The sequence below is a fragment of the Bos indicus genome, chromosome 18 (assembly GCF_029378745.1).
Source record: "Bos indicus isolate NIAB-ARS_2022 breed Sahiwal x Tharparkar chromosome 18, NIAB-ARS_B.indTharparkar_mat_pri_1.0, whole genome shotgun sequence".
NCBI lineage: Eukaryota > Metazoa > Chordata > Mammalia > Artiodactyla > Bovidae > Bos > Bos indicus.
This window is the reverse complement of record NC_091777.1, coordinates 47,885,734-47,902,636: the sequence shown is the minus strand read 5'-3', so window position 1 is coordinate 47,902,636 and position 16,903 is coordinate 47,885,734. Positions and strand designations below refer to the sequence as shown.

Sequence of the window (16,903 nt, the reverse complement as noted above, 5' to 3'; positions counted from 1 at the left end):
AGAATTAACAGCCAGACTCAAACTCTCATCTTGTTAGGATGGGAAATCGCTAGATGGTCCTAACATCTACAAACTACTAGTAAGGCATGAGTTTTTAATAATGCTATAAGATCAAGCCAATATATCACAATAAGACAATGGGTTGTATAGCTGCAGATGAACAAAATTTAGTACCTCATTATGAGGAAAAACATCAGAGTATAAAGTAAAAACACCTGTGCTACAGGCATGGGTGTAAAAGATTTTATCAACATTGCAAGTGAAGTTTAAACCGGACTTCCCTGGTGGTCCAGTGGCTAAGATGATACACTCGCAATGCAGGGCACCAGGTTTGATCCCTGGGCAGGGAACTAGATCCCACAAGCTGCAACTAAGGATTTGTATGCCACGACGAAAACTGAAGATTCTGCATGCTGCAACTAAGACCCAGCTCAGCCATAGAAATATTAAAAACAACAATAAGTGAAGTTTAAGTTTAAAAACAGAATAACTGGCTTGGATTGATATCAGCTTGGAGTAAGAAATTAGGTACCATACTTAGATCAAAAATCAGTGAATTCATCACTGGTCTGAGTAATTTGTTTTTCTTTAGGCCTAAGTAAGTTTAGAGTAACCCCAGGGAATTTTCTGGAATACGTTATAACTTAATCCTTAGAAAGTATTAAGTATTCCTACCGCAGCCATGAAATTAAAAGATGCTTACTCCTTGGAAGAAAAGTTATGACCAACCTAGATAGCATATTGAAAAGCAGAGACATTACTTTGCCAACAAAGGTCCGTCTAGTCAAGGCTATGGTTTTTCCTGTGGTCATTTATGGATGTGAGAGTTGGACTGTGAAGAAAGCTGAGCGCCGAAGAATAGATGCTTTTGAACTGTGGTGTTGGAGAAGACTCTTGAGAGTCCCTTGGACTGCAAGGAGATCCAACCAATCCATTCTGAAGGAGATCATCCCTGGGATTTCTTTGGAAGGGATGATGCTAAAGCTGAAACTCCAGTACTTTGGCCACCTCATGCGAAGAGTTGACTCATTGGAAAAGACTCTGATGCTGGGAGCAGTTGGGGGCAGGAGGAGAAGGGGACGACACAGGATGAGATGGCTGGGTGGTATCACTGACTCGATGGACGTGAGTCTCAGTGAACTCCGGGAGTTGGTGATGGACAGGGAGGCCTGGCGTGCTGCGATTCATAGGGTCGCAAAGAGTCGGACACGACTGAGCGACTGAACTGAACACCTCCAGAAAATGAGAATCAAGGAATGATGATGTGAATTTGGCTTACGATATTAATATATTTTAGATTAGATATAATGCAAGTTTGAGTGTTTTAAAACCATTACATTTGTTTGTGTTCAAGGTTTGAAGTATTCAACTATACTTAAATTTCTTAAGTAGTTCAGAGGGAATTTGTCTTGCTTAGACGGTAAAGAGTCTGCCTGCAATGTGGGAGACCTGAGTTCGATTCCTGGGTCAGGAAGATCCCCTGGAGAAGTAAATGGCAACCCACTCCAGTACTCTTGCCTGGAAAATCCCATGGATGGAGGAGCCTGGTGGGCTACAGTCCATAGGGTCGCAAAGAGTTGGACATTACTGAGTGACTTCACATTCACTTTAATAAAAATAATTTTCAAATTTTTATTAGATATAAATATTATCTTATATATAATTATATATATAATATATAATCTATTTCTGCTTTATTGACTATGCCAAAGCCTTTGACTGTGTGGATCACAAAAAACTGGAAAATTCTGAAAGAGATGGGAATACCAGACCACCTGACCTGCCTCTTGAGAAACCTGTATGCAGGTCAGGAAGCAACAGTTAGAACTGGACATGGAACAACAGAAAGTGAAAAGAAAGTGAAGTCTCAGTCATGTCTGACTCTTTGTGACCCCGTGGACTGTAGCCTACCAGTCTCCTCTGTCCATGGAATTTTCCAGGCAAGAGTACTGGAGTGGGTTGCCATTTCCTTCTCCAGAGGATCTTCCCAACCCAGGGATCAAACCTGGGTCTCCCACACTGCAGGCAGACGCTTTACCATCTGAGCCACTGGTTCCAAATAGGAAAAGGAGTATGTCAAGGCTATATATTGTCACCCAGCTTATGTAACTTACATGCAGAGTACATCATGAGAAATGCTGGGCTGGTGGAAGCACAAGCTGGAATCAAGATTGCTGGAAGAAATATCAATAACCTCAGATATGCAGATGACACCACCCTTATGGCAGAAAGTGAAGAGGAACTAAAGAGCCTCTTGATGAAAGTGAAAGAGGGGAGTGAAAAAGTTGGCTTAAAGCTCAACATTCAGAAAACTAAGATCATGGCATCCGGTCCCATCACTTCATGGCAAGTAGATGGGGAAACAGCGGAAACAGTGGCTGACTTTATTTTTCTGGGCTCCAAAATCACTGCAGATGGTGACTGCAGCCATGAAATTAAAAGATACTTACTCCTTGGAAGGAAAGTTATGACCAACCTAGATAGCATATTCAAAAGCAGAGACATTACTTTGCCAACAAAGGTCCATCTAGTCAAGGCTATGGTTTTTCCAGTAGTCATGTATGGATGTGAGAGTTGGACAGTGAAGAAAGCTGAGCACCAAAGAATTGATGCTTTTGAACTGTGGTGTTGGAGAAGACTCTTGCGAGTCCCTTGGACTGCAAGGAGATCCAACCAGTTCATCCTAAAGGAGATTAGTCCTGGGTGCTCATTGGAGGGACTGATGCTGAAGCTGAAACTCCAATACTTTGGCCACCTTATGCAGAGAGCTGACTCATTGGAAAAGACCCTGATGCTGGGAAAGTTTGAGAGCAGGAGAAGGGGACGACAGAGGATGAGATGGTTGGATGGCATCACCGACACAATGGACATGGGTTTGGGTGGACTCTGGGAGTTGGTGTGCTGCAGTTCATGGGGTCACAAAGAGTCGGACACAACTGAGCGACTGAACTGAACCGAACTGATCATATAATTTGACTATTAAATTGTAGCATTAATAGTTGTTTCATTCCATGCATATACATACACATGTGAATCTATCACTTTTTCATAATTCATTTTCCTGATCTACTTTTATAGATCTCCAGAAAATGCCCAAGATTCTAACTGGTTCTAACTGTTCAGAGTGGCAAGGTCTCCATATCAAAGTTTACCTTCATATATCCACTCAGATAAAACAGGAATATATTCCCCACACCTTTCTGTTCCTCATTACTCTGAATAGAAATGATTCACACTCTAAAAATTTTAGGCTCCAAATGCTTTAACCATTAGTTGAAAGTGGCTCATTCTTTCTGCCAGCAATGTCTTACCTAATATCTCCAGTTTCAAAGAAGTTACCCATAAGCTTCTTAAACCAAGTTTACAACCCACCCACTAAAGACTTCATTTACAATTCTATCATATTATATTCTATCATATAATGTTTAAATCCATGCTGAAAGTAGAAAACTAAATAATCCCTGTAAGATGAAGAGACATTCACTAAACTGAAAGATCCATTATTCTCTTAGCTGACCAATCTTTATTTTTATAAAGTATTTCATTTGAGTTCCTTGCTGGTGCAGTGGATAAAAATTCTCCTGCCTGAAAACAATGACAACAATGAATCCACCTGCCAATGCAGGGGACATGGGTTCCATCCCTGCCCCAGGAAGATTCCACACGCCTCAAAGCGATTAAGCCCCTGTGCCACAACTACTGAAGCCCACACACCTAGAGCCCGTGCTTGGCAATAAGTGAGGCCATTGCAATAAGCCCAAGCACCTCGACAAAGAGTAGCCACTTGCTGCAACTAGAGAAAGCCCTCACACAGCAATGAAGACCCAGTGTAGCCAAAAATAAATTAAAAAAAAATTTTTTTATTGTGACATGTGGGATCTTTCATTGTGGTGCACAGGCTCCAGAGGCATGGGTTTCATAGTCACAGCATGCAGGCTCTCCAGTTGAGGTATGCTGACTTAGCTGTCTCATGGCATGTGGGATCGTAGTTCCTCAACTAGGGATCAAACATGCATTCTCTGCATTAGAAAGTGGACTCTCAACCACTGGACAACCAGGGAAGCCCCCAATATTTCTTTAAAGGTCTATAGCCAGTCCCTGCCACAAAAGATTTTAATTCCCTAGGAGAAAGCCTGGTAATAAGTTTTATTATGTGAATTTTAAAAAACTCTTATTGTGAAACAAACAAATATTAGTTTTTTATCAACAAATAAAACATAACAATTCTTTCAGCTTTATGAAGAGTGTGTATTTAACTTTCATATACTTGTTATGAGGTTTCTCCTCAGGATAAATAATTATGCCATATAAAAGATTTAAGGCTTTTTCACATGTGTAGCAAACATGGGATATACACACCAGGACTCCAAATCAAATTAACTGAAGCAAAAAAAGAGAAAATTTATTAGATCACAAAAATGAAAATGTCAAAGATGGTGTAGGCTTCAGACATGACTGGATCCAGATCAAACAACATCCTCATATTTCTCTCTATTATCTCCAATTTCTTTGTATTGGATTTATCTTGGGAAGGCTTTATGTGGTAACAGAAAGGCTACTGGTGAGTTTTTATCAAATCCTTGACATCTGCAATTCCAGTGGGGGGCGGGGGGGGCGAGGAAAGAAAAGATCTTTTCTCATTAGCCATAACCGTACCTTCCTAGGGCTCTACTGGTCTAGACAGGGCCGTCTGAAAACCCCTCATTTCTAGTTAGGTTGAGGAAAATAATTGATCACTACTCTCCCTGATTAAATAATTGCATCAGAATGGTAGGTACTGAGGATGGGTTCAGTCTCAAATGCAGCATACGACAGATCCAAAAGTAATAGACGGCTACTACTCAGGTTATTTAAAATAAGGGATGCTTGTGAACTGGAGACTTTTCCATATTTACTACATTCATATTAGTAGAATTACTAACTGAAGAATTCATTGATATTTATTTAATAAGGACCAAGTGGTGACTACATGTTTTCTTATTACACATAATCAGAGAATTTTTCTATTATGAATTTTCTGATGTCGTCTAAGGGTTGAAGCACGGCTAAAATTGTTCCCACATTCATTACAGTTATAGGGTTTTTCTCCGGCATGAATTCTCTGGTGTAGCCTAAGGGACAAGACCTGATGGAAAGCCTTTCCACACTCATTACATTCGTAGGGTTTCTCTCCAGTATGAATTCTCTGATGTTGATTAAGGTATGAGCCACAACTGAAGGCCTTCCCACATTTGTTACATTCATAGGGTTTCTCTCCTGCATGACTTCTTTTATGATGAATTAGAACTAAAGCATCACTGAACGCTTTCCCACATTTATTGCATTCAAAAGGCCTCTCTCCAGTATGAATTCTATGATGTCGATTAAGTTGTGAGTCAGTCCTAAAAAACTTCCCACATTTGATGCACTCATAGGGCTTTTCACCGGTGTGAATTCTTTGATGTTGATTAAGGTGTGAGCGATAGCCAAAGGTCTTCCCACATTCGTTACATTTAAAGGGTTTCTCTCCTGTATGAATTCTCTGATGCAGAGTAAGGGCTATGCGTCTACTGAAGGCTTTTCCACATTGATTACATTCATAGGGTTTCTCTCCAGTGTGAATTCTCTGATGTTGATTAAGGTGTGCGCTCTGTCTGAAGGCTTTGTTACATTCCTTACATTCATATGGTTTCTCTCCTGTGTGAATTCTCTGATGTTCAACAAGGAAGGCATAACGGCTAAAGGCCTTCCCACATTCATTGCATGCAAAGGGTTTCTCTCCAGTGTGGATTCTCTGATGTTGAGCAAGGTGTGCACTCTGTCGGAAAGCTTTGTTACATTCCTTACATTCATATGGTTTCTCCCCAATATGAGTTCTCTGATGCTCACTGAGAAAAAAGTCATGGCTGAAGCCCTTGCCACAGTCATTGCATGCATATGGTTTCTCTCTATTATGAATTCTCTGAGGTTGACTAAAATACGAGTAACAGCTAAAGGCATTGCCATACTCATCATATCCATGGGGTGATTTTCCAAAATGAGTTGCTTGATGTTGAGTAAGTAATGAATGGAAACTTAAGAGGTTTGAAAAATCATTACTTTCATAAGATTTCTCCCCAGGAGAAATTTCTACATCTTTACTAAGGTATGTGCTCTGGTTGAATTCTTCACATTCATTACCTATCAAAGATTCCTTCTCGGCATGCAGTCTTTTATGTTCAATTAGAACTGAATTTGGGGGGAACATTTTGTTAAAAATACCAAATTTATGTACTTGCTCTACAGGAGGAACTCTCTGTTGTGTTAAAAGTACTGACTTCAAGAGAATGTTTCTCTCAGAATTATTATATTCACTGTCTTTCTTCACAGCAGAGATTTCCTTAAGAGTTGCCACTTGCCTGAAATGCCTCTCCTGATTTCCTTGATGCCGCTCAAATTCAGCCTCATATTTCCAGGCTTCTCTGAAACTGGAGAATTCAAGGCTATAACTTGTAAGTCTTTTTGTTATCACCCCCTGCGATATTTCCTCTTCATCAGTGTACCACTTTGGAGATAACGCCTTGATCTCATACCAAGACTCCCAGTCTGAAAAATATCAAGAAAGCAAATGTCTCCTTTTTACCTTTACAAGGAGAAAGAAAATCATTATAGAAGGAATTAAAGAATTTACTTGAGGGAAAGAGGGGAGAAAGTAGTGCTTCTGACTTTTTTTTTATCAATTTACATTCCTGTCAGCAACATGAAATACATGTCTTCAAACTGATTCACACTGGCTAACATCATTCTAAAAACCTTTGCCCCTACAAGTAAAGAGTACCTCATTATTATGTTACTTTGCAAGTCTCTGAAAATTGAGCATTTTCATATACATTTTTGTACCTCTTATATATTTTTGCATACATTTTAATTATACTGACATCTTCTTTTAAGTGGTTTATAGAAGTCATTATAAATAAGGTGGTATAGCTTTATAAGTATTTTTCTCCCTCAAATCATCACTTTTTATTGTCACATGTCATCTTCATTTATAATGCTTCTGATAAAGTTTGAACTCAAATCTCCCAGTCTTTTCATTATAGAGTCTGGCTTTGCAGTCATTTTAAGAAAGATTTTTCCAAAATCCAATATTATGCAAATATTATCCATAACTTTTACAAAAATCTTTTTGTACCACTAATGTGAAAGGCTATTTTTATCAAATACCAAATTCTCACATATACATGGGTGTATTTTTGAAATTTCTTTATTGTTCTACTGACCTATTTCACTGTTCTTGTATCAGACCAGTCTCACAGATAAAAGGCAAGATTCTTAAATATCAAAACTTAAATCAGGTAGTATATTAAATGAATAATACACCAAGTAACCAAGTAAGCAACTGAGAAATACATAAATTGCTCATCAGTAGGAATCCCTTTGGAGAAGGCAATGGCACCCCACTCCAGTACTCTTGCCTGGAAAATCCCATGGACAGAGGAGCCTGGTAGGCTGCAGTCCATGGGGTCGCTAAGAGTCGGACACGACTGAACGACTTCACTTTCACTTTTCACTTTCATGCATTGGAGAAGGAAATGGCAACCCACTCCAGTGTTCTTGCCTGGAGAATCCCAGGGACGGGGGAGCCTGGTGGGCTGCTGTCTATGGGGTTGCACAGAGTTGGACACGACTGAAGTGACTTAGCAGCAGCAGCAGCAGGAAACCCTTTACTATATTATTATATTATTCTCTATACTTTCATGTTTTTTAATTCATCAATAAAAATAAAAAAATATTTCCTGAAATAAAAACTCAAATCTCCATCCTGAAAGAGAACATATCTACTAGGAAAAAGTGACCCAAAATGGTCAAGACTGAAACATGCCCCACTAAAATGACTTTAAAATAAAAGAACCTTTTAAGAGATCAGAACAAAATATAAAGGTACTTACACAGAAGAGAAAATATCAAGATGGCATCAGGATTCTTTGTAACAACATTCAATACCAATACACTATAAGAAACTTAAGAAAAGAATGGCCAACTATGAACAAGGTAGAGCTTAGGGGACATCATTTGCATGAACACTTTTTGAGGAAATTGCTAAAGAACAGATTTCAGTCAATCAAGAGATGTCCAGAGAAACTTCAACAAAAGAAACTAGTGGAAAACACTAAATATATTTAGCTACAGAAATAAAACAAAAGAAAAAGTTAGGATAAATTTGACAAAAAAATAAGTGAAAGAAAGTCAAAGTGTTAGTTGCTCAGTCGTCTTTGACTCTTTGAGACCCCATGGACTGTAATCTGCCAGGCACCTCTGCCCATGGAATTCTCCAGGCAAGAATACTGGAGTGGTTTGCCATTTCCTTCTTCAGGGGTTCTTCCTGACCCAGGGATTGAACCTGGATCTTTTGCACTGCCAGCAGATTCTTTACCATCTGAGCCGCCAGACCATGTAAATATAATATGCCTGGACAATGTAAAAACCATACAACTAACAAAATTTGGGAAGAGAAGGTGAGGAATATAATAAGGCTACTTTTTGACGCATCTGTAAAGTGAAAGTCGTTCAGTCATGTTCAACTCTTTGCGACCCCATGGGCTATACAGTCCAGGGAATTCTCCAGGCCAGAATACTGGAGTGGGTAGCCTTTCCCTTCTCCAGGGCATCTTCCCAACCCAGGGATCAAGCCAGGGTCTCCCGCATTGCAGGCAGATTCTTTACCAGCTGAGCCACAAGGGAACCCCAAGAACACTAGAGTGGGTAGCCTATTCCCTTCTCCAGTGGATCTTCCCAACCCAGGAATTGAACCAGGGTCTCCTGCATTGCAGCCAGATTCTTTACCAATTGAGCCATCAAGGAAGCCTTTTAGGAAGGAAGGATAGCTTACCTTTTTCATCTGTAAAAGGCAAAAAAAAAAAAAAAATCAAAGGCTAATTTTTAAAGCTGATCAATCAAGTAATAGAAGGAATAAACACTGTTTAAAGAAACATGAAGGTCTCTTTCTGTTTTTCTTTAAACACTGTTGAAACACCAGATCAAAAGAAAAATCTAATTATTATAAAAACTACAGTATTACATGACCAAAAAAAGGCTAGGAAAACAGACAAGTGAAAGTCTTTTTTAAAAACTGTAAAAATCAGAAAATATACAACAATACACAGAATTAAACCTAAACATATAAAAAAATGTGGGTGGACTTTCACTTATTAAATTGAAATGAGATCCAGACTGATATACTGCCTGTAAACCCCACATTTAAATCAAAGTGATTTTACACAGTTGAAAATAAAAAGATGGGTAAAGGCCCTAAAGAAAGTATAAAAAAAGCAAGAAACAGATTCTCCCCTAGGGCCTTCAGAAGGAAAGCAGGCTTCTAATGTTTTTAGCCCTGCAAGATCCATTTTCAACTTCTGACCTCCAGAGACATAAGATAATAAATCTGTTTTTTTTTTCAGCCACCAAATTTATGGTAATTTGTTACAGCAGCCATAAGAAATACAGAAAGCAGACTGGTACAACTTTTTTGGGAAGGAATTTGGCAATTCCTAATACTACATATCCACTTACTTAGTGATCTTACATCTAGGAAATGACCCTGAAAATAACACTTCAACAACAGGAAAATATGTATGTACAAGGTTAGTTATTGCAGCATTGTTTGTAATTGTAAACTACTGCAAACATCCTAAATGTCCACATACTGAATAAATTACCATAATATCCACATGATGGGGTATTCTGCAGCCATTAGAAAAATGAAGAAGCTCTCTAGGAGCTAATATGGAGTGATTTCCTGTACAGCTGACCCATGAACAATGCAGGGGCTAGGGGCATAATTTTACAGTCAGCCCTCCAAATCTGCAGTTCGGCATCCATGGATTCAACCAATCTTAAATTGTATAGTATTTATTGAAAAAAATCTGCATGTAATTGGATACTTAGATGTGAATTCTTGTCTCTTCAACTAATGTGCATATATAACTTTGATAAAAACTCTATAAAGAAATCTTGAAGTGAAAAAAAAAAAGAAATTTAGAAATGAATATAATTCTGTCCATAAAGGGGAAAGAAGTGTAAAGGAAGAAGATTCAAGGTTTAGGTAGAGGTAGGGTGTCCCCAGTGGCGCAGTGGTAAAGAATCCACCTGAAATGCAAGAGACGTGGGTTTGATTCCTGGGCCGGGAAGATCCACTGGAGGAGGGCATGTCAACCCACTCCAGAAGTCTTGCTTGGAGAATCCCATGGACAGAGGAGCCTGGCAGGCTACAGTCCACAGGATCACAAAGAGCCGGACATGACTGAAGTGACTTAGCACACATGCGCACATCCTTGAGAGTATAATTTGATAGAAATAGGGCAGGAACAATCCCTTGATGCCCAGGGCAGCCACCTCAAGTTCAAGGCAGTCTTTTCATGACCACATTGGCTGCCACCTTACAACAGCCCTCCCTGCCCAGTCCTGTCACTCACCTGCATGTTGACCATCCGACATCTCTCTCTCCACCATCCAAGGTTCCTTCCCTTGTTCCAATAAGGAGATCATGTTGGGCTTAGAAATGGAGAGTCCTGTTATTGGGGAAGAAAAATGAGAACAAGCAAGAGACAGACAGACAGATAAACAAATCCACTTGCTATTGCTGTTCCAGTGACAGCAATCCCTTGGTCAATCCCTTGGTCACTAGGTAAGAAAGGATATTAGAGAAAGGGCCAGAGAATAAAAAGAAGCTTCTAAGGAGGATGAGAAAGACAAAGCTTCTGTCATAGCAGCAATTCTCAAAGTACTAGAGCAGAAAAGAACCATTGTCTTGGAACCAAACAGAAATGCAAATTCTCAGGCTGCCCCAACCCAGACCCTACCGAATCAGAAATCACAATGGTTCTCAAATATTAATGAGCATCAGAACCATTTGGAGGGCTCATTAAAACCAGACTATTGGGGCTATTCCCAGATACTGTAGGTCTATAATGGGACCTCATGATTTGCAATTTTAAAAATTCCCATGACATACTCATGCTGCTATCCCAAACCATCATTCAGTGGCAAAAGGAATACTACATTTATAACTCTGTGAAAATATTTTGAATAATTTCCTGGGAACAAGAAGTAGAAATCCAGCTAAGCATTTCAGATGCCCTAGATGTTCCCAATGGAGGAAACTAATATACTTCATAGGGAAGATTTGAATTATGGGGGTATACATCCTTACCAAGCCATACCAAGTTCCTGTAGTTCTCCAACATGACATCTCTGTACAAATCCTTCTGAGATGAGTCCAGCCATTCCCATTCCTCTTGGGAAAAATTCAGAGCTACATCCCTGAAGGTCACCAATCCCTGAAATTAAAAAAAAAATTCTTGAGAATTTCCAATGTTTCCAATGCAGGGGGTGTGAGTTTAATCTCTGGTCAAGGAACTAAGATCCCACATACTACATGTTATAGACAAAAAAAGAGAAAAAGAAAAAATTTTTTGTTTACCAAGTACTCCCAGACAGTCCAAGCATCTTCCTCCATCTCTATCAGAAGAATTTAACTCAGTTGATCATCTCCTCCTTGAAATGCCTTCTCCTCTTGACTCCCAGGACCCACACACTCTTTTGGATTTCCTTCTGCATCAGTCCTTCTCAGTCTCTTTTGCTGGTTCCTCCTCTTCCTGTCAGCCTTTTGTCAGCCTTTGAATGCCCTAAGCTCACTCCCTAGACCCCTTTCCTACCTATATTCACGACAACCTACCCTCAAGATAATCTTAACCTGTCCCATGGCTTTAACTACACTGCGTTCAGTCATTTCAGTCATGTCCAACTCTGTGACCCCATGGACTGTAGCCCACCAGGCTCCTCTGTTCATGGGATTTTCTCAGCAACAACACTGGAATTGGTTGCCATGCCCTCCTCCAAGGGATCTTCTCCATCCAGGGATTGAACCCAAGTCTCCTGTATCTCTGCATTGCAGGCAGATTCTTATACCACTGAGCCACTGGCAAAGCCCTTAAATACATTAACAACTCTCAAATTCACATCTCCAGTCCTAAACTCCAGATATATAACCAATACTCCACTTGGATATTCAACAGGTCTCTCTAATTTATCTGGAACTCAAATCTTGATTTTTATCTCATCCCAGCCCATCTTCCCATCTCAGTAAACAGCATGACCATATACACAATTGCCCAGGTCAAAATCTTTGTAGTTATTCATGATTTCTTTCTCTCTCTCACACTCCATAACCAAACCCTGATCAAATGCCATATTTCCTATCTCCAATAGATACCCAGAATCTCACAAGCTCCAATGCCACCACCGTAATCCAGGTAGCTATCACCTTCCACCTGGATTACGAAGCATCGCTTCCACTCTTACTTCCTTGCTTTTGATTTCCCTTCCTTTTAAAATATAAATCAGATCACATCACCAACACTCTAGTGGTTCTCCTTCACCCTTAGAACAAAAAATCAAAGCTCTGGTCATGACTTTCAAGGGCCTGTTTAATTTGGTCCCCAGCTATTCCCCTAATCTCACAGTGCATATTTTCCTCTGATGATACTAGCTTATTGCTATCCCTGAAATACATCAAACATGCTCCCACCACAGTAACTTTGCACTTGCTATTTCTTCCACCATTTTTTGTCTTTTTTTAATCGGAATTTAATTGCTTTACCACACTGTTTTAGTTTCTGCTGTACAACGAAGTGAATCAGCTATTTGTATACATATATCTCCTCCCTCTTGGATTTTCCTCCTGCCCCACCCCATCACACCTTCTACTTTTAAAGCTCTTTCCCAGATCTCAACAAAACTTCCTCCCTATGTTCACTGAGGTTTCTCTTTGCTTAAATGTCACTTCCAAAAACAAACAAACAAAAATTCCTCGACCTCCCTAGTTAAAAGGGCACTTGATAATCACACTCCATCCTTTCATTCTAATACAACAAATCACAATCCATCTAAAGATGAAACGTTCTGTTCCATTATACATTTCAGCACAACACTGAGTTTAAAAAAAAAAAAAGATACTAAATGTTTTGTAGAAGGATTATCTGAACAAACAGTGGAGAGGGAGAAGTGAAGAGAGTGCTCACCGGACCACCTGGGACTCTCCAAAGTCCTAAAAAATGACATGGAATTTCTGAAAACAAATTGAAAACATCAACTTACCTGGGACATGGCTTTACACAGTCCAACAGCCATTCTTCCTTCCTTCTTCAATTTTCTCTTTTGGAGAAAAAAGTCCTAAAAAGGGGGTGTTATATGAACAACAACAAAATGGAACAGCAGTCCTATGCTGCTGATCTGAGACTCACAGAGAGGTTTCCTGCCCCTTTATGGTCCCTAGTTTCCTTATATGAACCAGTCTGTGCATCACATTGGAGGGAACTCCTTATTTTACCTAAAGAGAATCTCCTTCCCAGTTACTATTTTTCTTTATCTTGATTTCTTTTTCTTCTTAGCATTTAACATCACTGGACATGTTACTTTCTTTTTTTTCTGTTGTCTTCCTAAGTAATAGTACAAGATTTAAGAGAGCCAGGATTTACTGGGTTCACTGTGTATCTCTGTGCTGTGCTTAACTGCTCAGTTGCTTAGTTGCTCAGTTCTTTGCAACCCCATGGACTGTAGCCTGCCAGGCACCTCTGTCCATGGGGATTCTCCAGGCAAGAATGCTGGGGTGGGTTGCCATGCCCTCCTCCAGGGGATCTTCCCAACCCAGAGATAGAACCCAGGTCTCCCGCATTGCAGGCAGATTCTTTACTGTCTGAGCCACCAGGGAAGTCCCTGTGTATCTCCAGGGCTATAATAATGCCAGAACCACTGCAAGTGCTCAAAACAGATTTGATAGACAAATAAATAAATCTCAATGTGGCTCCTGTAATATAAATAGCAATGTTACACATATTGTATATGTCATTATCTTAGTTAATCTTCACAAAACTGCAAAGGTAGGTATTATTATACCTATTTTATATCAAGTGAAACTGAGGTTCAGAAAGCTTAGACAGCTTACTCAAATTCGTAAGAGTCAAACTGCAGGGTGACTCAAAAACTGGTTCTCCAGACTTCCCTGATGGTCAAGTGGCTAAGACTCTGACTCCCAATGTAGGGGGCCTGGGTTCGATCTCTGTCTGGGAACTAGATCCCACATGCCACAACTACGACCTGGCCCAGCCAAATCAATAAACAAAATAAATATTAAGACTCTGAGAGTCCCTTGGATTGCAAGGAAATCAACCCTGAATACTCATTGAAAGGACTGATGCTGAAGCTGAAGCTCCAATACTTTGGCCACCTGATGTGAACAGCCAACTCACTGGAAAAGACACTGATGCTAGGAAAGATTGACAGCAGGAGAAAGGGGCAACAGAGGATGAGGTGGTGGGATGGCATCACCAAATCAATAGACATGAGTTTGAGCAAACTTCAGGAGTTAGTCAAAGACACAGGGAAGGCTGGTGTGCTGCAGCTCACGGGGTCGCAAGTAGTCAGACACTACTTAGTGACTGAACAATAGCAACAATAAATATTAGGGGAAAAAAAATGTTCTCTTTCAAGAGACCACAGTGTTTGCATGGGAAATAATCAACATAACCTGAGAAATCAGTGCTATATGTTTTATAGAGAAGCATTTTTGGAGGTGGAAGATGTTACCTTAATTTCTCCACAGAAATTCAGCCTGAGGTAAACATGCCAAATTTCAACACCAAACCAATAAGAAACTATACAGCCTGAAACAAGTTCCTTGTTTTCTCAGAGCCAACATTTCTTCACTCTGAAAACAAAGACAGTTGTGTTTGACTCAGCATTTAAGATATACAACCCACTAATTCTGGGCTACTCTGCACTAGTCAACTCAACCTCCAAGAAAATTATTTCCTTAGTGCAATGCAGCCTGAAATTGTCCACAAAGGCCTTTGCAACCTGAGAAGAAAATCAACGAAGTCTTTTCAGAATCGGGGAGCTCCAAGTAGCATCTGCATAAAATAAATATCTTTTAAATTTGTTTCAAATAGCTGTGCATCATGAATATTTTTCAAGTCTGAAAGAACCGTCAGTCTCTGAAAGAAGGTGATGGAAAAGATTTGGGCTTTATATAGTCCCCAGGCACACATTGACTCTCCAGTCCTTTCCTCACTGGCTAGGTGACCTTGGGCAAATCAATCCAACTGCCAGAACCTTTCCTCATTGTTAAAATGCCTGAGCCAACTCCTGGCACAGAGAAGTGCCACCCTTGTTGCCATTTAGATTTTACACACACGTTTGAAAAGGAAATGAGAACATCTTTCCTTATTAAAAAGTCAGAACCAAAAATCTTAGTTCACTTGCTGCTGCTGCTAAGTCACTTCAGTCGTGTCCGACTCTGTGCGACCCCATAGACGGCAGCCCACCAGGCCCCGCCGTCCCTGGGATTCTCCAGGCAAGAACACTGGAGTGGGTTGCCATTTCCTCCTCCAATGCATGAAAGTGAAAAGTGAAAGTGAAGTCGCTCAGTCGTGTCAGACTCTTAGCAACCCCATGGACTGCAGCCTACCAGGCTCCTCCGTCCATTGGATTTTCCTTAGTATGTAAGAAAAAGAGCCATGGATTAGCCTCTCTCAGCACTAAACATGGAAGAGTTTTGACACAGACAAACCTAAAATCTCAAAATCAATGGCCTAAGGACAGGAAAGCTGGGCTTTCCTCCAGAAAGGCAGCCAATGTGAGGATGGTCTCACTACAATGTCTTTGGACTGGGTTCTGTGACTCACAAGGGGACGGAAGGAAGAGATCCAAATTAATTTCCATGTCCAGAAGGTCCTGGGCCAAGACCACAGACAATCCTCTGCAACACCCTCAGAACCCAGGGCCCCCATTTTTCACTCTCACAATGTGGAAAAGATCAAGAGTTGAAAAATTAAAAGCAAAGGCTCTGGAGCTAAATAGCCTGGGCTAAAGTCCCAGTTCTGTCACTTAGTAACCGTGTGAAGGTGGGTGAGCAATTTTAATCTTTCTGTGTCTCATAATCACATACTAGGTCTGACCTACACATACAAATTCTCTCCCAATCATATGCATACAAACATGGCCACACAATTGCAAACATAATGTAGCATACACACACACTGGCATTAATGCAAAGAGAGATGATACACAATTACTCCAACAGAGAGACAGTCACACACAACCTCATACACAGTGACATACCACACAAGGTCACACATCCTGCCACAATTACTCATACAAAATTATGCCTGCAGACTGATGATCATGGGTACATAATCACAACTTTACACGCAGTTACATCCACAGGGACAAGCGGTCAAACAGTCACACACACACAATGTTACACCTGTAGTCTCTCACAAACCCATACACAAATAACACAATTACACCTGCGGAGACCGTCACACAGAAACAGACTCACTTTTATGGCAGAGACAGATGGTCAGAGTCGCGTTCAACCATACAGTGACACGTAAGTTCACACTGTCACACACACACACTGTCACACAGCCATACACGGTGACACACAGTCTCCCCAGAGGCGCCCGCCTGGTCCCCATCCCGATCCCTGCCGGGCCACCCCCAAGCCCGGCCCTGATCTCTGGCTCTCGCGCCAGCCAGGCCCAACTCACCTCCCGGTGTCCCTGGCTCTGGAAACCCGCCCAGCGACCCGAGACCCGCGACGTCGCCTCCCAGAATCCCCTGCGGGGCACAGCGGGATGCGGACTGACGCTCACCGGACCCCGGGTTCGGCTGGGGAAACATCTAGCTGCAAGGAACTAGACTAGCGACTCAGCTTTTCATTCCGACCCTGAGGACCACAAGTCCCAGACGCTTTGCGCCTCGGCCTCCTTGCTGAATGAACTACATTTCCCAGAGGGCCGCGAAGCACGCCCCAACAACACGGCTGCACGACAGGAGGCCACGGCCACAAGTCCGAGTACCCACAGAACTGTGTGATAACCTGGGA

At 41.0% G+C, this 16,903-nt stretch overlaps 1 protein-coding gene across 6 annotated transcripts; it reads right to left on the bottom strand.

Annotated features, from left to right (window-relative positions):
* Positions 1-4,376: 4,376 nt before the first annotated feature.
* Positions 4,377-16,774, bottom strand: ZNF527 (zinc finger protein 527). Of its 6 annotated transcripts, none has more exons than XM_070772044.1 (6): positions 16,566-16,774; positions 14,602-14,722; positions 13,114-13,188; positions 11,168-11,294; positions 10,431-10,509; positions 4,377-6,564 (listed from the first exon to the last, which is right to left on the bottom strand). In XM_070772044.1, exons 4-6 carry the CDS (start codon positions 11,204-11,206, stop codon positions 4,991-4,993), a joined length of 1,692 nt encoding a protein of 563 aa, XP_070628145.1. In that variant the 5' UTR covers positions 11,207-11,294; positions 13,114-13,188; positions 14,602-14,722; positions 16,566-16,774; the 3' UTR covers positions 4,377-4,990. The 6 variants fall into 6 exon arrangements, with proteins under 6 accessions (XP_070628145.1, XP_019834624.2, XP_070628143.1 ...); XM_019979065.2 differs by having other exon boundaries at positions 10,431-10,526; positions 11,178-11,294; XM_070772042.1 differs by having other exon boundaries at positions 11,178-11,294.
* Between the last annotated feature and the right edge of the window lie 129 nt (positions 16,775-16,903).